Source organism: Clinocottus analis, unplaced genomic scaffold (assembly GCF_023055335.1).
Source record: "Clinocottus analis isolate CAN_PGR_092001 unplaced genomic scaffold, fCliAna1.0.p SCAF_8, whole genome shotgun sequence".
Taxonomy (NCBI): Eukaryota; Metazoa; Chordata; class Actinopteri; order Perciformes; family Cottidae; genus Clinocottus; species Clinocottus analis.
Window position 1 is genome coordinate 14,815,945 of NW_027176240.1, and position 22,178 is coordinate 14,838,122.

A 22,178-nucleotide genomic window follows, 5' to 3' on the forward strand; every position below is an offset into this window, starting at 1 on the left:
TTCTACCTGCGGCCTCTCCTTGGCGCGGGAAGAGGTTGCTGCGGCTGCAGCTGTGCTGCAATGTCATGTCTGCACTGTGCAGGGTCAGTGTGGCGGTTTTGTTTATAGATTTGGACAAGGAAGGTGGCACGTCGGCTCCTGTCGCGTGCTTTAGAGCGCCCGTGCCCGGACCTCGCCGTACCTCGCCGTACCTTGCTCACGGCGGCTCCTACTTTTTTTTTTTTCGCGTCATGCGGAGCGTCACCGCGGGTCAGTCCCCTCGCCCCGTATGCTCGTGGTGGAGCCGTGTGGCGGAGAGGACTGTATGATTGTGTCGGTCTGTGACATTTTTTTTTGCTGCGATCACAGCTGGCCGAATGACCAACACCACAGACCGCCACTGGTATTGAGTATTGTATGCTCGTACACATAGTACTTTTTGCACTGTATGAATGTATTCAGTGGATAACCTCCATCTTTACTAATTAACTGTACACATACATACACAATTTACGATAAACACTAATCTGGAACACTCATGAAGGAACACGTCATCAAAGCCCTCGCTTTAGAACACTCGGAGGCCAGGTCAGCTATAGGCTCCAGCCTTAGAGGAACAGACACAGAAGTCGTTAGAAAGATCTTCAGCAGTCTTCAGTTATCATGGGCATCATATTTGGAAACCCACAGGAGAAACATAAGCCCTGTGACAATGAGTTGCCGTCCACCTCATGGGATACTGGTAAGTATATCTTATTTTAGCGAGTTTAAAAACAACTAGCCTAAACTATTATTCTACTATGAATCACACGCTATTAAAGAGACATCGAATGACGTCTTGTGTTTTAGTTTGAGGGCCTTTTTGTCCACGTTCGTGTTGTGACTCGGTAAACTCATGTTGTGATGTTTTTTTCTCTCATTTCTAGAAAGCAGAAGCCCATTTGTTGCTCTGAGCCAGAAACGCGGCAAGAGGAAGGCCTTGGACGATGACGGACCAGTTGAGACGAAGAAGAGGAGATTGGACCCGTCTGCCATGTTTAAGGCCAAGTACGAGCAGCTGAAGGAATTTGGCAAAGGAGGATCCGGGTTTGTGTTAGCTGGCTACCGCAAAGCGGATCATTTGCCTGTAAGTGTTACTCCCATGTTCTCACACACACACACACACACACACACACACACACATGCAGACACGGTGAGGAAGTGTAACCAAAAAGTCTTATTTGTATCTCCTAGGTCGCTATCAAGTACATCCCCAGACACAAAGTTGTCCACTATCACAAGGACAATACTGGGAAGCTGATCCCCATGGAGGTCGCCATCATGCTGAAAATAGCGGCCGAATCAGAGCGGCATTCAGCAACTATCGACCTGCTGGACTGGTATGATCTGGAACGGGAGGTGATTCTAGTGCTGGAGAGACCGATGCCGGCCGTAGACCTCCTCAAGTACATGAATGCCAAAGGAGGCTGCTTGAACGAAACGGAATCAAAGGTAAGCTGCTGCAGGCAACTGAGGCACAGCCATGAAAACATGTCAAAGCATTCTCCTCTCTGATCCCTCATCTCTCTCTTTTTGTTTGTCAGATTATACTGAGGCAGCTGGTGGACGCAGCCATTGACCTCCACCGGAAACACATTTTCCACCGGGACATTAAGGTGGAAAATGTCCTTATTGAGACCTGCACAGACCGCATTAGAATTCGCGTCATCGACTTTGGTGCGAGCTGCTTCTTCAAGGAAGGAGATGCTTTTGAAGACTTCAGGGGTATGTCCAGTTTTACGCCAGCTCTTCACTAGCTGTACCCATCAAACAAAGCTCCTCCTCCTCACTGTTTTTTTTTATGTCTCTATATTTTAGGTACTCACATCCCCCCAGAGTTCTTTAGTAGGAAGAAATACAAAGCTGGACCCAGCACTGTGTTCCAGATGGGAGTGCTTCTGTACAACCTGGTCCAGCCCACCTCATTCAGATGGGAACTATACTGTCAAGAGGGGCAAAGAATCACAGGGGAGCATTCAGAAAGTAAGAAAAACAAACACAAACATGTCGGCAGACAAAAATCTATTCATTTAAGTGCACGTTGTGATGGATCACCGGAGCTGTCGTCCTCACCCGTTCTTCTCCTCCTTTCTCTCCAGATTGCAGAGATTTCTTAATGGCGTGTTTACATGAGGACCCGGATCAGCGTCTCACCCTGGAACAGCTGAGGAGTCACCTGTGGCTGAGATAGTATCACACACACACCACACACACACACAGACCTATATATATAATGAACATATGTGACATATGTGATATATGTAATATATGTATTGTATAAGATATATGGAACATATGTTATATCTTTAATATATGTGATATATATATATATATATATATATATATATATATATATATATATATATATATATATATATAAATATATATAAATTATATATATATATATATATATATATATATATATATATATATATTATATGTAATATATAAGGGGCAGGTATGACCTTGGGTGGTTGCATCGGTCATCAGTCCATCTACTATCGTTTGGTTAAAAATACAATGTCATCAATATATAACATAATATATAATTATAATAATTAGCATTACATTATTTATTATTGAAATACTAATGTTGGTCTCTCTTTGACAGGAAGGAGGATGCGAGGAGCTCCTGCGGGACAGGTTTAAGGACTACAGGATTATTGAGCATCTCCAGCAGGTATGTAGATAGATGGATGATGGATGGATAGATATAAAGATAGACATTTTAATTGGACTCACATTATCTCTGAACCAAGTAACTGAAAGAGTTGTATTGTACTAATTAGATTACTAACTCTGCGCTTCATCGCCTCAAGTTTCCATGAATTGTAGCTGTCTGGAACCGGCCCTGCAGCTTCAGTCACTTCAGCTGGTTTAATTCTTTTTAAATGGCTTTATGTGTTTGGACCAATCACAGATTAGCACATTGCCTCCAAACATCACTTTCATACCCGTCCTGCAGGTGTTGCTGTTGAAGCACTTGAATCAGTATTTCAAATCAGATTTATTTCCACAGAAGAGAGAAATATATATCTTATAAGCACCTTCACCTTAGAACAGCAGATACGAAACACTCCCTAGATCATCATACACTGCTCGATATCTTACCAGGTTTATGATCATTATGATAACTCAACATTAACGTTGCGGCTCATAGGATTAATCTTAATTTACCTCAATGTGTTTCCTGACGTTGGATGGGGAGTTTTTGAATGCCAATAGTTCAATAGAGGCACTTCATCTGGTATGAAGAAGGTTTCACTCCAACATAAGAAAACATTCCTCGCAAATATGGCGATGTGTGTTGGTCTTCGTCGTCATGTCGTTGCGTGACTACCAGGTGTTTCCATTTCCACTTCCATCATGAAATCAGTCATCGTAGACTCATATAGTTGCTCGCTAGCTAGCATTCTGGGAATTCTGTGTCAGTGTCACCACAGTCCCCGATGTTGGTCTCATGATTAATTTTTTTTCTAAAGATAGATTTCATTTTGTAGCGAAGTAACGAAAGTTTTAGGGGGAAATGTATCAAATTCAAAGTATCCGTTTTCTTTGCCAAATGTAGTAAATTAAAAGTGAAAGTCAACAGAAATATACAAGTAAAGTAAAGTACAGATAACCAAAAAATACGACTTCAGTACAGTAACAAAGTATTCCTACTTTGTTACTGTACACCACTGGAAATGACAAGAACTGCTTTTAAAGAACATTGTGTCCTTGCCATTTTTTTTTTTACCCCTTCCACTTGTTCTTTTGTTGTGACTGAATGAATAAGTGGATGATATTGACTTCGAACAAAAATGTCAATGAAGATTGAAAGACAGCGCTTTGCATACTTGTGGCAAGCAAAAAGACACTCTGTGAGAGCAGAGGGTGTCTATTGAACCTGGCCCTCATCTCACCAGAGAATTGAGATGTTAGTGCGAGCTGTTAACAGACCTCCTAATCAATGATTCACAAACACCAGGAATTATCAGCAGGGACTTTGCTCTGCTTCACAAAGAGGACCAAGGCAAGGACATCCTTCATTTTCCAGAAACAAAAGATACCACAGACATTTTAAAGCCCATTGACGATTAAAAAGCAAAAAACTTCTTTAGTCATTCAAGGAACAACTCGAAATATTTTCCCTATTTAACAATTACCACTCGGTACTGGCAGTAAGTTTGACTTGGTCTTTTTTAAACCAAGCTCATACGTGTTTGAGTTCTTTTACAGCACGTAATTATCTAAATGTCCTTATATTGTTGTTGCCTTAATGAGTGTAATTGGAGCTGCTCCCCGAGCATCAAGAGGCTGCGGCGCTGTTCTTTCAACACCTGTTGCCCTTGGGTGTAACAGGAAAGCCCTTTCAAGAAAAAGTCTCCCAAAAGAACCAATTAGCTAGTTTGACAAGTTTGCATAGCAATTACCACTGAGAGGAGATTGGGTAGCACTTAAAGCCAATCAAAGTGACAAGCAATCAGAAATTAAAAGACCATTACGTTTCAGCATTTACTTAGAATAATCGCCACTGCAGAGTGGAAAGGAGAGAGATTTACCATGTGTCCAAGTGATGCGTGTTTTATGGGAAATTTTTCTGCTTAACAGTCAAAGTGCTTTTGCATTTGGAATGTATATACAAAACCAAAATGTCTTGTGTATGATGGCAAAAAAATGTATGTTTGCAACCATAAACATCGAGGCCGTGGAATGCTAAACATAGGCAGCCAAATAGTTGAATAAGGATGCACCGCTCTTTTATAATATATGAACAAAGAACAGCTCTAACTGAATGTATATAGCTAATCAGGAAGACAAGTGTCCTTGTTTATAGCCAATTGGCAGTAATATCTAATAAAAAAAGATCCACTCTGACTCACCAGATGTAGAACGCTGTATAAAGCCTTTTATCTATGCCGATTGTATTCTGTTAAATTACCCTCCACTGTCATCTTCCTCTGTTATACTTTTCAAATATCTCTATCTGTTCATTGTTTGAGAGATAATATTCATTGATATTTTAAGACAACACCTTTAATCATTTTCACGTGAATATTTTAAACACAGACTCAATTCATATTATAGAAAACAACACAAAAATATTTCCCTTCGGGGATACAAATGTATGAATAGAAGATGTTTAGCTTGGCAGGAAGGGAAGCAGTAGAAGTACAGTATAGTGGAACATTGCAGCGCTTAAAGTTCGCTATCAATTGAGTGGCATGAAAGAACATTTGTAGCATATCTGCTGACATACTAGAAACATAATTTCTATTGATTTTTTTACAAAATACAGTGAAAACAAAGGAGGAGGGGTTGCACAGAGAAACGGACATTGCAGAGGCATCAGTATAGAAGAAAGATGCATGAAGTGAATAAATCATGATTTTGTTAAGAAATATTTAAAAAAAATGCTTGTTAATAAGGAGCATTATATCATGATACCAAGTACTAGAATAAAACCGTGGAAAATCCTTCTCTTGACTAGCATGAAGTCTCAGCAGAGTATCACAGTTCCTGTGATCAAGGTCAGCTCTCATCCTCCAGACCTGATTTTTTCTTGTCGGTATTCCAAGCACCTCAGAAACCGTTGGCAGCAGTTTTTACTTGGCAGATACTTCCTCGACTCGATAGGGCACATGGAGGAGACGCGCTCTGAATAGTCGATTCTTCCAACCTGTGGTCAGCATTCCACATGCGTCCCTCGGAGCTAAACGCTCTTCCTCCGCTCTCCTTTTAAGCCGTCTGACAGGAAGGATGCGATATTGCACCTGGCCTCTTTCATGGCTCCCTCCCCCCTTTCGCCTCTGCCTCACTGTGGAACTGTTCCACCACTCCACACTAATTGTTCATTCCTTCGCTCCCTCTTATTCCGCTCTGACACCTCCTCCCTGTAGAGCTCCAGCGCTCACGCCTTGAGAAAGGAGGACAACTCGTTATTCAAACTGTTAAACAGATGAGTTCATAAGCAAGAACGGCTCTGCACCCCGGGATACTGAAACACTGGAACCTCCCTATAAATCCTTTTTGATCTGGGCAGAGTTTCAGCGCAGCAGACCTTTCTGATGCCAGAATGATAAACATAACATCCCCCCGCTCAGCCTCAATAAGTATGTGCTGTTTAATGAAGCCCAATCAGTGGGAACAACCTGGCAAAAGATCTCAATCAAACTTCATGTTCTTATCTAATGACGCCCTGTGGGACTTCCAGGTCCAGGCTGGATGCACCTCGGCGTCCAACGCCTATGTCCTGCTTTTATGGTTAGCATCCTGAACCCAAATGTGAATCTGTGCTCATTAAAGTGCATTAAATCAGGAGAACGCAACAGCAATATTCTTTTATTTTTTTAAATGCTCTATATTTCTACGACAGCTCAGAAGTTGTCTATAAAGCTGTAGCCTTAGGAGTAGTTTGTACATTAGCACATGCTACATCACAGTACAGTGGGCGTCATGCGCTGTGATGGTGCTGAATCTTCCCATTTATATTAAACAAAAGAAGATAGAGGAAATCTATTGCAATATTCTACACATGTACAAGTTGTTTGAATTATTACACACTAGTTTTTTATGGCTTGTGTAGTATTAAGTGTGTCTGTGCATTCAGTAATCTTAAAGTGACAGGACTTTTAATAAATACAACTCAAACGCATAGTACAAACAATATTTCATAATGCAGCATAGTTCGTCAGTACATGTTCCAACATATACAGCGTAATAAACTATGATTATTTGAGTTATGGCTAGTTATTATTTACATTGATCTCTGAGTCTATATAATTAATAGTTAATATGTTTTTTTATGATGTTTGCCAGTGCCACTTCAGCTTCCTAGCACAACACACAACCTTTTTAATAATAGGCAGAAGCTTGTTAAATGTAATTCCCAACTGATGTTCAATATTTGGTCTTCAGCACATGCACAAATAAATCAAGGTTTAGTTCACAATATGTTTATACGCAATTTTCTCCTCTGCTTGAACCAGAATCAGATGCATGCAAAATATGCATCTAACAGCAAGGCATGCTTGAGTTGCAGATTTTATTTTTGTATTCATTGTCCGTGATCCTGTCACGTATGAGAAGGATTAGGGATTCATTATAACATGTCCTGTCAGTGTTCAGCCTGTGTACATGTGTGCAGCAGATCAATGGCGATTCTCCAGCAGGAAGCTTGGCCTTGTCGTGTGGCGAGGGGGTGCACACAGAAAGAGTGGGCAGATTAAAGCAGCTTTGTCTCTATGTAAGTGGATTATCAGCAGGTAGAGTGCTCCCTGTGTTTCTGCAGGGATTGTGTTAGTGCACTTCCTGCCTGGCCAAAGAGGGGACCATCTGCCATTTAGCTCTGATGGATGGTCCCAAGCAGACGTCAGTCTCCTCTACGCAGAACACATGCTGAATCCTGATCAGACGGTTGGCTCGTATTAGTGAAGCCCATCACTTTGTCACGATGGCACTCTTGCTGCTGAGGTTCAAACAGGAATAACTATGCGCACGCACGCATGTACGCACGCACGCGCGCGCGCACACACACACACGCACACGCACACACACACACACGCAACACTCAGACACTCACAGGCATTATGAACTGTAAGACAGGGTGAACAGATTTGGGTGCTTAAGCAATGTGGCATTGTTCCAATACACACTACACCAGGTAGACATATAAACAAGCCTCATTATGGGCTGCATTATGTCCATTCCTCATTATATCGGTGAACAGACTGTAATATTTTGACTGGCATCAAATGCACGTGGCTGTGCCAATTCCTAACAGGATTGTGTGTCTTGAAGCATAAGCTCACCCAGTGACAAAGTACAGTATGTCTACTTGCACACGAGAGATAAAAGAGAAACTGAGGGACAGAGAAGGAAAGAAAACAAGAACGAGGAAGAGGAGAGGGAATATAAGATGCAGTTTATCGAGAGAAACATCACCACGAAGACAAAATATCCAATTGATCAAAGTCCTACTGTAACCCCATGGATCAGGCCGGGGATCATCCAGACATTAGACAATAGAGAAAGAGATAACGGCCTTTTATGTGACAAGTGGGAGACATTTGAACGACATAATTTATTCATTCATTGGTCCATATGTAATAATAGAGAAGATGTATATGTGTGCAAAGATAGCTGAATTCTCAATTGGCAAAAAGATACTAAAGCTTGTCAAGTGACCATCCACACCTGCTTGTGTGTAAATCATTGACAAATAGAAATTTCATTAAAAGTTGTTAATGTGGTATGTTCAAATGAATGTATATTATTTAAGTTACCACATGACAGTTTATTTAAGGTCAGATAATACAATCTATACATTTCATCAGTAGCTAGATTCTTGATGTGTCATAATAAACACAAGACTTGTCTTTCTGCCTGTACTGTGTTGTAGATCGTGCCACACAGCCACATGTGTGCTTGTAGATAACAGTGAATCATTGTGAGCTTTCAGGCAGTATCTGAATCAGTGTCACCAAGACACTGTGGTGTATCTCCTATTATTCTACCATTGTCTCATTGATTATCATCTCTCCGTTTACCTCATATATAATACATTTCCCATTCAGCTTGATCTTTGTGGATTATTTATTTTTTCCTTTCATCCCCAGAAGGGAAAGGCTCTTTTTTTCTCCCAATAAGATATTTATACAATTAACAGCAACTATGTGGATGGTGAATCGGTGTCAGTCACAGAGCACAAATGGGTTTTGTTGCGTTGTGAGGAAAGTGGACCCTCTCAGTGTGGCAGGCATGCTCTCGGCCAGATCTGATGCCCTGATATCCACCAAAAGGCAGCCGGGAGAAAGGCCCTTTCTATTCCTGTCAGCCGTCTCCTACCACTCTAACTTTATCTCATCAAGCCTGTCAAGAAACAAATTAGAATATGGCAAACGCTGGGGAAACACAAGCCCCGTCCTTAGTGACACACGTGGCATTGGCTGACAATCTTGTTTTGCCACGAATGCTCCCATAATTTCATACATGCATTTCTAGATTGATTACAGTTTGATGCACAGCTCTGGTTTGTGGACATTGCCTTTTGAATGATGAAAAATGTAATTCCATCATGTTGGTGTGATGCACATTACACATGTAATTGCCTTTAAAACCTAATTTGCAAAGGGGTAGAATTTTGATTATACAAAAAAAATGGTTTTGGATAGACAATTCACCTTTAATTTAATATTTAAGGTGTATAGACACTCTTTAAATCTTTAACTATCAATATCTAAATATCTATTTCATGATATTCTGGGTTTAGTGAAAATAAAGATGGAAAGAAACATTCTGGATCTCTCCATGTAACACTGGGTCCTAGATTTGTGACCTGAGCACTCAAAAAGCAAGAGTCAGCATTGAGAAAGCAGTCAGAGCAGAGGGTCAATGCAAGCGGGCAGAACTGTGAGGATGTGAGGTGTTTTCAGAAACTAGCTCCCAGAAGCTTAGTAGCGAAGGGAAAGAGATTAATGGTAGCTCATACTGTCCATTGGACTTCATCTATTTGAGACCAATCTGTCTATCCTTATATGTAGGAATAAAAAAGAAACCTTCACGCCAGGGTGATCCCAAAGCTCTGCTAATTAGGATTTTGGATTCACCTAATTAAGTAATTCACATAGTTTAGTGTTCAGTTGTCAAATATCTCTGAAGGTTTCATGATCTTTCACTGCTGTGGCTTCCAGTTGTTTCTGCAACTCTGAGAATCTAATCAAGCACAAAGACCCAGTGAAATGGAAAAAAACAAAACATTTTTAATCCTGTCCCCATGATAATTGTTCGTTTAGCTCTTCCTATATGCCAACTATATGTCAACAAATCTATACCACTGTATTTTTGCATTAAATCCCCCTTTCTTCTTTGTAAAATGTTTTTAAATGTGAGATGACTCATTCTGTGTTAACAAATAATCCGATCAATTGAGGCTTGAGGGGAGTAGCAAGCCACACCAATCATATGAAACCGCACTTCACAGTCTGTGTGTTGTTAAAGCTAACAGACCAATTTGGAGAGATAAGAAGAGATGTGTGTTTGGATAGCAGGGGGCAACAACTCTGTTTCCATAGCCAAAACAATGTGGCTGAGGTCTAATTAATTATGACTGTCGGTTGCACACACACTGCCCTCACATATTGTGAGATCAGGCGGAGCACAAGATGAAAGAGAAACTTTTCTCATTCAATTCAATTGGCTCTGTGTCACTGCACTACATACACAGCCGGCAACCTCCAGTTCTACCGAGTGAAGATCATGCGGACGTGTCTTATATCTTGCTTTATCTCTACAGGGAGCGACTCATCCGGTTGCAAAAAGAAGTCGGATTCTATGAAAGTGTATAAGAAAATGACACTACTTTTCACTTGATTTATTATTTTCGTAAGCATTGCAAACATGAGTTTATGACCTCAATTGCCAATTTAAAGTCTTCTTTGATACCATATCACGTCTACGTCACTCTTTAACATTCTGGATACTGAATATTGTAACTTCCGTTTATTGGTTGGGTAAAAAACTACATGGCAATGGTCATAATCTAAGATGGCGATTCATGCCTTCAAAAAGACAGTGCACACCTAATGCGTGACATCACGATTTGATTAATTTTAATTACATTTTTCAATTAAATGTATTTCGTACAGCCCAAAATGATCAATCTTTACAATCAGTACACATATGACTTCTTATAAACTACTCATGGCAATGCAGCAGCTGAAGGTATGCGGGATTATGCGATACGGCCAATGGCAATGTGTGAATCATGAGTAAATGGTGAAACACACAACAAGTTTTACTGACGCAGGAGACGCAAGTTTGCAATAACTTGTTCACTGACAACTCGCCCAGCCTCCCTGCTATTACTAGCCCTGCTGTGACTCTGCAGCTAATTTCCCTTCAATACACGGTCTGACTCACTCACCCACGAGTTCCACGATACGGTTAACTGTCAATTAATTTAAATGTGTCCTGTTAAAGTAGTTTATCACTGATAAATCATGATATCTGTAATTAACGTTTTATTTGATTCATTTTCTTTAATCAGTTTGTTGAAGTTGGTCAATAACTGCTTCGTCCGCCTCCTGATCTAACAGGGAGATGTGTGTGTGGATCCATCAGTCCTCTGCAGCTCACTTAAAACTCTAATCCCGTCCACTTTTGCGAAGTCCAATCCAATGTTAAGGATGTTATTTAAATCCCCCTAGTGACTGTACACTGCTCAGATATTCCGTTTCACTGTGAAATATGTCACAGTGTGAAAAACTACTGTCTCTAACTTCCTTTTATCCACGAGAATATGGAAGAGCCAGAGCTTTAGCATTCCTGGCATCACCTAGTGAGTGCCATCCTCTGACAAGTGTGAAATTAATACAACTACCCTGATTAGAGTGTGAGCAGTACACCGTACCATCAATCAAACAAAATAAGACAGACAATGTGACAGCTTATGGCGTCATATGGCATTCAAAGGGAGAGGGCACTTTAATATAATTAAAAAATCACTTGCATGTGTGCCCATGATTACGCCACTACTTGCATGCGCCACATGGATCTGTTACACAAAGAACAGAGTGAACAATACCCTTAAATTAAATGTGTGGCATCTTTAATAATAGTGGATGTTATATTTCCTAGCCTGCTCTATGCTGTCTGTTGTATGCTTTGTAGTCTCCTAGTCTAGATAAAGTAATCATTCCTGCAGGGCAGGACTCCTATCTCACCAATCTGAAACAGCTATCAAGCCCATGCCTTGCGCAGCTCTCGTGGTCCACCATGCCTGCCTCTCAATAATAACCCTAAATCTTCACTCCAGCCGTCCATCAGCTGTCCACTGCCTCGGGCCACTTATATTCTATCAAAACAACCAGCATGAACATCTCAGTCTTCCACCACCTGCAGTGCCTTTCACGGGCCTTCTCATGAGCGCCAGGTGGTAGGTGTGTAACTAAGGTAAACACCTACTCACCTAACGGCCGGCAGGAATGGTTTCGCCTTCAGCACTGAACGCACTGTAGAGGGTTGAGCGGAAGATTCGTTGTTTCGCTTCAGTGCCCCCACGATTTCTGATATAAAAATCATCACAGAGGATCAGTGCAACTTCTGAAGTCAGTATTTAATCTTTGAATGCTTGCTTAACCCCAAGAGTTCTCGCTGAATGTGAACAGTCACACCCAGCCGCAATCCAAAAGCAAAGTGATCCGGTTGTCAGTCAAATAAAGCCCCACACATCACTCCCCCTCACTCCCCTTCTTTCCTTTGCTTTTTGACCCATTGCTGCTTTCATCTTCCTCCTTCAAGTACAAAGTGAACGCTGTGCTGCTGCTGGGACTCAGCCAGTCAAGGAAGGAGTCTACCACTCAGACACTGACTACAAACTATAAAATCACCGCGACAGCCTCGACTCTCTCTCTCTCTTTCTCTCTCTCTCTCTCTCTCTCTCTCTCTCTCACCCTGTCTCTTTTTCTCGCCAAGCTCATAAACGATCAGGCCTCCATTTTGCAGAAAAGACATTTTGCCGTAACTGCTGTGCTGTTCGTTTTCTGGGCTGCAGGATTACAGGTTATATTCAGGCCTCCAGATATACACTGGCAGACCAGTGTCCCACTGACCCTCCAAAGCCTGCAATTTAGCAGGGTTATTTATGAAGCGAGGAGAACACATCCTCCCCGCCTGCTCCTCTGCTTTCATGATGCCGGACAGCCGCAGCAGCCGCTCACACTTGCGCCTCAGCCCTCCCCTGCTTGGTGAGCATGGCACTTTCTCTGTGAGTCACAATCCTATTACCCCTCTACGGCCTCGTGGTGGGGCGATAAGAGCAGCCCGGCGTCCTGCAAGAGGGGTAGAGCTGAGCCTCCTTTAGCTGCGGTAGGTGGCTTAACCATGGGAAGAATGCTCCGCACAGCTTTCGCTCTCATCATTTCAGTGGGACTTAGCTTCTGCAAAGAGGTGTGTGTTTGTTAAAGATGAAATTGCCCGAGAGAAATAGGCTGGAATATGACTGTTAAAACATCTGTAGCATTAGAGGCTTTGAAATAAACATCATGATACAAATGGGTCAGGAAATAACTGTGACATTGGAAGAGAAAACAGAAATACATACTTTTTTTTCCTTCATAAAACAACACAATGCAGTATCATATTGAAAATGTACTTCCTGAATTTAACATTCACTCTAATATGCAGGAGACTTTGTACAAACTGAGACAAATACGCAAATAGCAAAACACACTCAAAGAGATACATAGGGATATTCATCCAAATCCAACTTTATATTTATGCAAAAAGCAACAGTTTTCTAATAATGATAGAGTAATTTGAAAAATGCAGTAGACTGCAGTATATCTCCCCGTGTACTTGCCTCTGCTGTGTACAACCAGTGGCTCTGACATAGTGTGATATATTAAAAAGCAGACAGCCTATCTCATCCTCCTCTCACCACCTGAAAGGAAATGAATGTCACATCATTGAGATTGCCTCTCTTTCATTGCAGGTAATATTTTAGATGTCTCTATGCTATTTGGAGCTGCCTCTCCTTTCCCCCATTTTGCAAATGCACTGAATTGCACTGGCCTTTGATTACCTTAAAAGTATCTTTTATGCAAACATGCATTTGATATTTCAGACCATATTCTGCGCATGTTGCAGGTTTAGCATCCGCATTGTCCAAGTTTCTTGTAAGTCAGCTTGTGTGTCATCTGACAGGGTGTTTCATTGTTACACGTGTAAGAGAGAGTGTGCTGACAGTGCTCTTAACCCTCTCATCAAAGCCCCAGCTTTCCTCCGAACCCCGTCCTCGCTAAGGCCTTCATGTGAGCATCAATCCCAGTTCAGCCCTGTACACTGCGCCTAATTATGCCGAGGCCAGCATTAGAAGTAGAAAGAGACTGCAAGAAGGATAGGGGCTAAAAAAAAAAGGGGCGGATAATTAGGAATCTGGTCCGTTTTCCTTTTCCACTTTCGCTCCTCTCCGTCTCTCACTGTTTCATCTGCATGTTTCAGAAGGTTTCTCCAATTACTGAGGCAGTACCCCCAACTGTTTCTCCATCCGCCACCACGGGGGAAAGTAGGAGGGTGAGTGAGGGGAGGAGGAGAAAATGGAAGGATTCTAAAAACAGTGTGAGTTTAAATTAATGGTTTAAATTAGCAGTTCTACAGGATGGAGTAAAAGTGAAGGTGAGGGATTTTTTGCGGTATTCACATTTCAGTGGCAGTAAGAGAGCATCTGACCGGATGCGCATGGACAAACATGCGGTATGCCACACATATGCACACACAATGCACTGCGCTTCTTAAAAATGGCTGTATGACGTCAGTTGAAGTAGGATATGCTGCCAGTAGCCCCAAGGGAACATATAGATATCATGCATTCATGCAGAGTTTATCCAGGTTGTATGAGTCATTGAGGTCTTTCCCGGCCATGAGTGAGGACAGCTGCTTTTAAATAGCAAAGCAGTAATATCAATCTTATTGAAATATTGACTGATAAGAGACACCTTGGGGCTTACAACCACACACACACACACACACACACACACACACACACACACACACACACTCACACACACACACACACACACACACACTCTTATCCCATTTCTCAAATTTGCAGAATCAGCAATAGCTGAGGTGACAATATCACGCTGCTGAGGGGAGGATGGTGAAGGTGAAAATGACGGAAACCTGGCAGTGAGAGTGGACTGGTGATTTAGATTCACTGTCACCTTTCCACACTGATTGGAGTTGAGGTTAATGTTCTGGAGAAAATACACGATGGATACTAGCTTCTCTAGTAAGCAGTACTATCCCTTCTGTGAGAGGTAAGCAGATTAAAATGGTTGACCAGTGAAGATGCATTTTTTAAACAGTACGACAAAGTACAAATAGCCTTACCACAGTAACATCACTGCAAAACAGAGGCTTTTAAGAACAAACAACTGATAGCTTTTATGACAGGTTTTCTATCAGGCTTAATTCCTTCATTATTCCCCGGCATGTCCGAGGAGCATGAAGCTCTAGATGACTGCACAGCTGCCGTGTGAAACCCTTTCACTGTGCCGGAAAGAGAAAAATAGTTTTAAAACAGACAGCTATTACACTTTAATAGTCCCGACTGCTTAAAATATCAGCTTTGATGGAAAAAGGCCCTTTGATGGAAAAGTTTGGAGTACTTGGCTTAATGGAAATAATGCATCTCGAGCGAGACATGTAGAGAAGAGCATTTGTGACAGTAACTACAACCATTATCTTCCATTTTCACCTGGAAAGACATTGAAGAAAGGACTCCCCCGCCCATGTCTCCTTCAGCTACTTTTCCTGGATGTGGAGTCATTGTTTCCCTGTTCGGTCGCCATTAGTTTTCCTCTAAAATAGCAGACGGCAGCAGAAACCTCTGTAGCTAATCTCCTCCCTCCTAGTTGGTCAGTATCAGCCCCTTCCTCGCTCTGCCGCTCACTTTCAGCAGAGATTAGGATGTATGAATTCATTGGGCTGGCTGTGGCTGTATAAAATGAACACATGTGAGCCTTGTATCTAGCCATGTGTGCTACACATCCACGGATACACTATCACTTTATATTTTTGTTGACCCCATAATTCTTATTTGTCCATGATTTATAACTGAGAATTGCTTCAACATCCCCTCCACCACTCTGCATTCACACACAGAAACCAATGAGAGGCATGTCATTGCACCTTATGAATAAAAATGGATAACATTATGGGGGTTTCATTTCAACCATGTAATGTTGCTGTCATTTCTGCTTCTCCAAGCCCAATGTATGCTCCACCAGAGAAATATCCCCCAGATCCCAGGAGAGAAATTTCATTCTCACATGGCCATAAGTCCTGCAACATCCTCAGAATAGGCAATCAGCCAGCAGGGATGGATGGAAACAAAATTGCTACTGGGTATAATAGGCAGACCTATTAAAAACATACTGCGGTCTTGGGAGGAGATTGTGTGGTTACAAGGTCAGAGTGGGGCCCAACCTAATTTACACGAGCCAGTAATGTTGCCTCAAAATGATCTAGAGTACCTACCTGACAGTGTTGTGAGACACTAATGCATTAATATCATGGCATTACTAATTTTCTAAATTGAAATAAGAGATTTACAGCAAAAACAGACTGGAAGAGTGGCACTAGCATATGTGGTGGGGAAAGAAAAAGCAGAGAGAGAGAGAGTTAGTTTTAGACAACACAACATACAACAGATTAACAAAGCACCATATTAACCTTCAGGTGCATCTAATTGTTGGGAAACGAATGCAGCGTGGGGGTGGAGGTGTGGGGGAGAGGGAGGAGGGTTAATCAATATTTCAATCTGGCTGGGTTTACAACCTCTAATCCTGCAAATCTTCTTGAGGTCCTGAAGTGCTGTATTGAATATGTGAATGACTCGGAGAGCACTACTTAAGCATAATATATGTAATGTGTCTGCTTGCGTCTACATTCATTCCCACTAGTGCGCGGTGATTTTTCAAGATCAGTCAACCTTTCTTCAATTTATTTAGAAGCAGTTTTCATTGAGTATGAGGTTTAATTAAACCTCATACTCAATGAAAACCGTCATATATTAACGTTTAGAATGTGATTTGAAATGGTGAAGATAAGTGTAAACGAGAGTTTTAAAACTGAAAGTTTTGTTTTGAATCCTATCCTTCAGTTCTGCATTCTGGGATTTCTGAACGTGTTTCGACAGACACAAAAAAAAGGGTTACGTCAAAAACCCCAGACAAGCCGGGAGTTTATCGTTCAGATTGGCTTGAATTCTATCAGAAGATACATGATTGGTTGAGCCTCAAGCTTCTGCCGATGGCTTTCAACGCCGGTTTTTGTTTGTTTTAAATAGTTTCCTTTGGTAAAGATGTTTCAGAAATCCCAGAATGCAAAGCTGAAAGAGCAGCTTTTATTCTTTGAAAAGGCAGTGTTAAATATCTAAAAGGAGTTTGTTAAATATCTGCAAAACTTGGTGACACAGATTTGTTACACTAACCACAATTCACTGCAAAAATGTAAAGTCTGAAGCACTTATCTTACACATTCATATTTTATTTTTAAATGTTTAAATCCTATTTGTACATTTTTAAACTGCACTTTGCACTTTGAAAACATACAATAAACCTTGCAGATATGTGTTGTAGTTTTAACTTGATATGCAACTTTATTCTTATCTCATACTTTAGTCTTTGGTACAAAAAAAGTGTGTTGCTTTACCTGCTGACTATTGTGTGCAGGTACCTAGAGTCTGTTCAGACCTTATGAGCCATCAGCTTGATCTAAATACTAATGATACACAATTAGAAAGAGCAACACCTGAAGCTGTTGACCACAGTTGGTTCAGTCGTAGACAAATCCAGTACGGTGCAGAGAGAGTTAAGAAATCTTCTTTATCAAGAGCAAAGTGAAGCCGGCACATACGCTCTACCTCGCACATAGCAAATGTGTATCATGAAAACACAAGCTGATATCAGAGGAAATAACAAATATACATTTTCATACTTGCCACTCTTTCTTTCAAGTGCAGATCGGTTACTTTTAATCAAACGCTTTCTTATTTTGTGTCTTTGAGCTCCGTGATCCACCCAGTATTGTCATTTCTGCGGGATGAGGTGCCCTAAAGCCTGCTGTCTGTTCCTCCAATCACAGGTTGCTGAGCCACTTGTCATCTGCAGTCAGGCCAGTTATTGAGAGGCCTCCCTCAGGCTGCCTCTTTGTCTTTAGTGGCTCGATTAAATTAGAGTGACACCTGGCATGGATCCTCCGCTGTAATGGCCCTTCGTTTCATCCCATCCCTTTTATCAGCGTAAAAACACCTCTGATGAAATATGACAGACCTATATGTCCTTCTCTGTGCTCCCTAAACTGTGTGAGGTCAAAAGAAACAAGCCATTAGTTCATGAGACTTTAATGATACAGCACATTTAACAAATGTATTCAAACAGGTATGAATAAGAAATAGTAAACGGTCTGCAATCCTTGCATATTGTACTCATTGGATGAATTTGTTTTTAAAATGACATGAGCACTCTAATATTAAACATATGGTTAGTGACTCATGTGCACTTGTCATGTTGAGATTGTGGGAGATGGTGAGATTTCTAACCTTTCAAAGGCAATGGCGAATATTGTGCAGAAGCATTTTGCTTTATTTCCTGGAAATAGAAGACTGCTTCGTAAAGACAGCCTTCTTGTGGTGGTTCTCTGTTACACTTTGCCATATATAATGCATTTTATGCACCTTTGTTATGCAAAAGAAGCATGATGAAAAGAATTTCATCATTGAGAAAAGGAATTCCAGCTGCCCCTCCTCCTCCCCGTGGTCATGAGTGCTGCTGGAGGTGCAGCACTGCACACTGGAGGAAAATCCCCTCCACTCCAATCTTGTTGAGCTGACGTACATGGCCTTTTGAGATTACATGCATCTCTTCTGAGCAATAGACACAAGGGCAAAGAGATGCTAATGGGGCATGCTCAGAGCAGCTATACCTGGATTCAAACTCCTTCAGCTTGCTTGTATTTCGTGGAAGCAGAAACTACAGACTGTGATCTCAGTGCACCAAGTACTTGATGAAAGATATTAATTATTCACATAGTATCTTGCTTACGGTGTCGATGCACATTTCCTGACCTTGCAAATTTTGAGCATATTTAACTAGTCTATTGTTCCACCTTTATTCACAAATGCTAATTCTGCAAGAACTGCAAACAGTTCTATTTGAGCATTGGATGCTTGCAAGTGTTTGGTTCGGGCTCTGCTTGCTTGAGTTCTGGTCTGGATGACGACATAATAATTGATAGCAAAAGGTATAAAGTCAGAATTAGATGCACCACTGGTTGGTGGTTATTACATCTCTCGGTTTACTCTTTGTTGCCTTGGGGTGACCAAGATCTTCTGCAAATTATCTGACTGAGACTCCAAAGGATTTATCCTGTTTTGCTTTCAGGCGGTCATTAAATCATCAAATATTTAAAAGAAACAAGGAATCCTTTCAAGGTTAAAAGCTAAATATTTCAATAACAAGTATGTCAATCCCATCTTCTATCATAGCAATTTTATGTTGTGGTGAACAATCATGATTACACATTGTTATTTTTCTTCCTCTCATCCCACTACTACTATCTAGTAGTTAAACAGGTTCAGTCGAAATACCACTGACATTACATCTGACCACACATTGAACATCAAATGTATTGTTCTTCCTTCTTTATAGCCGTGTGAAAACACACATGAAGTGTAGATCCCCCCTCCCCTGAATGAATAAATTATGCTCATCCTATATATTCATGATTGCCTGCCAGTATAAACACACATTACTCACAGTCATGCAGACAGTGGGTCTGTTCAGGACGAGTGCTTCAAATAAAGGTCGGATGCTCTCTTTATCTATCGTTCATACATCATTTCAGTATTTTTATGGGACTTAGAGTATAAGCAGCTTTATTTATCAGAGCTGTCACCTGGCTTTCTTCACCACAAAACATGTATAATACGCCAGGTTAGACGGCCTGCACAAGAATACAAAACCCACCAAGTCAAACTAGGAAAACTTCCGCAAAAAACACTTTCATTCATCTCATGTCCAACGATTATTTCCAGCAGCTCAGAGCGAGAAAAGCTTTGGTATCTCAAAGGGAAATGAAAATAAGGGGAAGGTAAGGCACGGTGAAGCTTAAATTGAGGCCATTATTGAGGGCAGTGAGGAAATAGTTTGGGGCTCGACTCAAAGAAGCATAGGCAGAAAGAGTTTTAGTTAGGTCAGATGAAGGATGGCACCTCCTCTAAATCTCTCAACTGATTTAAAGGTTCAGAACATTAACCTGCCAATTAGAAGATATACAGTTTACGGCTGAAGTGCCATCCTTTGACGTTACCTTGTCTGATTTTTTTCTTTATCTGAATCAACATAGAAAAATAACTTCTGACACTGAGAAACTTTGAAACTGTCTTTCTCTTAGACAGTTGAGACAGCAGTAGCTAATGATCTCCGTTTATGGTAAGATGAGAAAAGATTATTTGCTTCACCAACATCAGATTCATCATCAGCTTGACAATTAGACCGGCATCGTGCAGCTGCGCTAATGTTCATGTCGACGGATTATGGAAATGCAGGGCTGCTGGGACTGCAGACGTGTTACTCTCAATCCCCTTTTGATTGAACATACAATATCCGCCTCAAAGTTATAATGAATTGTGAGACTCACGCTTTTAAAGTATGCATTAGGACATAATCTCCAAAGTAATGTGTTTCTGAACGATGCTAATTGCATGGACTTTGAGATACGGTGACTGGTTTTTCCCTTTTTTAAGCAGGACGTGAATATGGGCAGAGGAACAGGAGAGAGCGGCCCACTTCCTAAATTAGGCCACAAAAGCAGGCTGGTAGAGCTCAGTCGGGCTTCAAAGAACTCGGCCACAGTATCACTCCACTGTAGATGTTGTTATACTCATTGCCATAATTCAGACAGAAATAGCAGATGCAGGAAAAAATGTTTGGTCATTTTAAGGTTAGAGGGGAAAAAAATGTGCATTCAGCAAATAAAATTCACCTTTGTGAATGTGTATTCAGGGACAGGAAATGTATTCTGCACAGTTAAATTGGGCTGACTCCCAGTCCAGTTGATTTGTCTGACAAAAGAAATATCTCGTTGTCAGGATAATGGCTTCATGAATTACCAGACGCCACCAAGTGATAAGATCCTAAAGTAGATAAAGTTGGAATATGAGAAATTACATGGTCAAAGCATTATTCTAGCAAGGACTATACAATAATACAATATATTCATATTCACAAATAATTCACAATCATTTCAAATCTGTCACAAACCTGTTCTTTGTGCTTACAAGAAATAATTAAACCGTAAAGCTTGATTTTCTGTGTTCGTGTTCTGAATGAGTGCTCACAAAGCTCGACTCCTGTGCCTCCCTATGCTCTTTCCCCGTCTCCGTATCGCTCTCTACGACACATTAAAACACATTAGCCCTCGCTCATTCGGCTCACAGAGACAGCGAGAGGGAGCGAGAGCATGTGTACAAATGAATCAGTGCTGTTTGTTGTACTGTTTCAGGCCCAAGCTGTTTCAAGTATCTTTTTTGAGAGAGCCGCAGATCATGTTTAGTAAGCTCACCCTCATTATATCAGACCCTGGGGAGAGAAGGGCCCTCTCTCTCCATACTATCAAAGCCACGGAGCTGCCTTAGAGGACATGCTTCAGTATGAACAGAGGCTCTAGAGTACATACAAAAAGCAGCATGCTCAGCCCTCATCGCCACTCTCAGTGGGAAGCTGCCACCGTTCAAGGTTTTGATCAAACCTCGCCGTAATGGCTGTGGATGACAGGTATACAATACCGTGGTTGTGGGAATAAATAGCTTGATTAGCATAATGCATCACCAACAAATTCCGCTTTCATTGCGTGTGAAAGAACGACTTTTTGCTTCAGTGTGGCATTCATATATGCCTTCTGGGATCGTATATCATAGGACAAACACACAATTATGTAAACAGGGTATTTACCTCTGCACTAACGTTATTTACTTCCACTGTGTGTCCGATACTCTGTCACAATGTTGTCTGTATTTTCTGGCTGCTTTGAATAGGCTCCGCAGCTCCCATTGTCCACCGAAAGCATATTTCCACTCTTTTCAGCAATCATAATTCACCTGATACACAGAGCTCTTAACTCCAGAAATCCCAGTCATATTGATCCATCTGGAGCTGAGCGACATCGCTATAAACGGGCTAATCTAACATAAAAGCTGCCCTTTCAATGCCCCAGCCTGTTGAAACGATTTAGCTGTGCCTGGTAGCAATGAATATATAAATAGATAAATGAGACACAAAATCACAGGCGCCATCCCGCAGTGCATCCCAACCGCACCTGACCGGAGGCAACAGCTCTGAGATGAGAGATTATTAGCAATAATATCCCATACATTTTGCAGGTCTTTTTTACCGCTGGGTTTTGAATGAGGATGACAAAGAAGTGAAGGGTGGCTATCAGTCAAACTCCGGTCTTCTCCCTCCCCACACTTTCTGAACTTTGTGACCTTTTGACATTCTCACGTGTGATTAATTGCCACTAAAACTGTCCACTAATAATCTATGTGATAATTATCAAGAGAATGAGAAATTCACCTGAATACTAGTCAGACCGCACTTAAGGCTTCCCCTTTT

The 22,178-nt window shown here is 41.3% G+C and overlaps 1 protein-coding gene and 1 long non-coding RNA gene across 2 annotated transcripts; both read left to right on the top strand.

Annotated features, from left to right (window-relative positions):
• The first annotated feature begins 573 nt into the window (after window positions 1-573).
• On the top strand, window positions 574-2,257 carry LOC137780186 (serine/threonine-protein kinase pim-2-like). Its single transcript, XM_068568581.1, has 6 exons — window positions 574-721; window positions 906-1,105; window positions 1,213-1,470; window positions 1,563-1,743; window positions 1,837-2,001; window positions 2,118-2,257. Exons 1-6 carry the CDS (start codon window positions 643-645, stop codon window positions 2,207-2,209), a joined length of 975 nt encoding a protein of 324 aa, XP_068424682.1. The 5' UTR covers window positions 574-642; the 3' UTR covers window positions 2,210-2,257.
• Window positions 2,258-2,488: 231 nt separating this feature from the next.
• LOC137780071 (uncharacterized) lies at window positions 2,489-2,969 on the top strand. The gene is made up of 2 exons (XR_011077103.1): window positions 2,489-2,698; window positions 2,808-2,969. It is a non-coding gene; the product is annotated as an uncharacterized lncRNA (long non-coding RNA).
• Window positions 2,970-22,178: the final 19,209 nt, after the last annotated feature.

Excerpts from the sequence above, each read along its gene's own strand:
- LOC137780186 (XM_068568581.1), top strand. The coding sequence starts at position 643 with ATGGGCATCATATTTGGAAACCCACAGGAGAAACATAAGCCCTGTGAC. Across the intron at positions 722-905 it reads GTCCACCTCATGGGATACTG|AAAGCAGAAGCCCATTTGTT; the intron begins GTAAGTATATCT and ends TCTCATTTCTAG. Across the intron at positions 1,106-1,212 it reads GCAAAGCGGATCATTTGCCT|GTCGCTATCAAGTACATCCC; the intron begins GTAAGTGTTACT and ends TGTATCTCCTAG.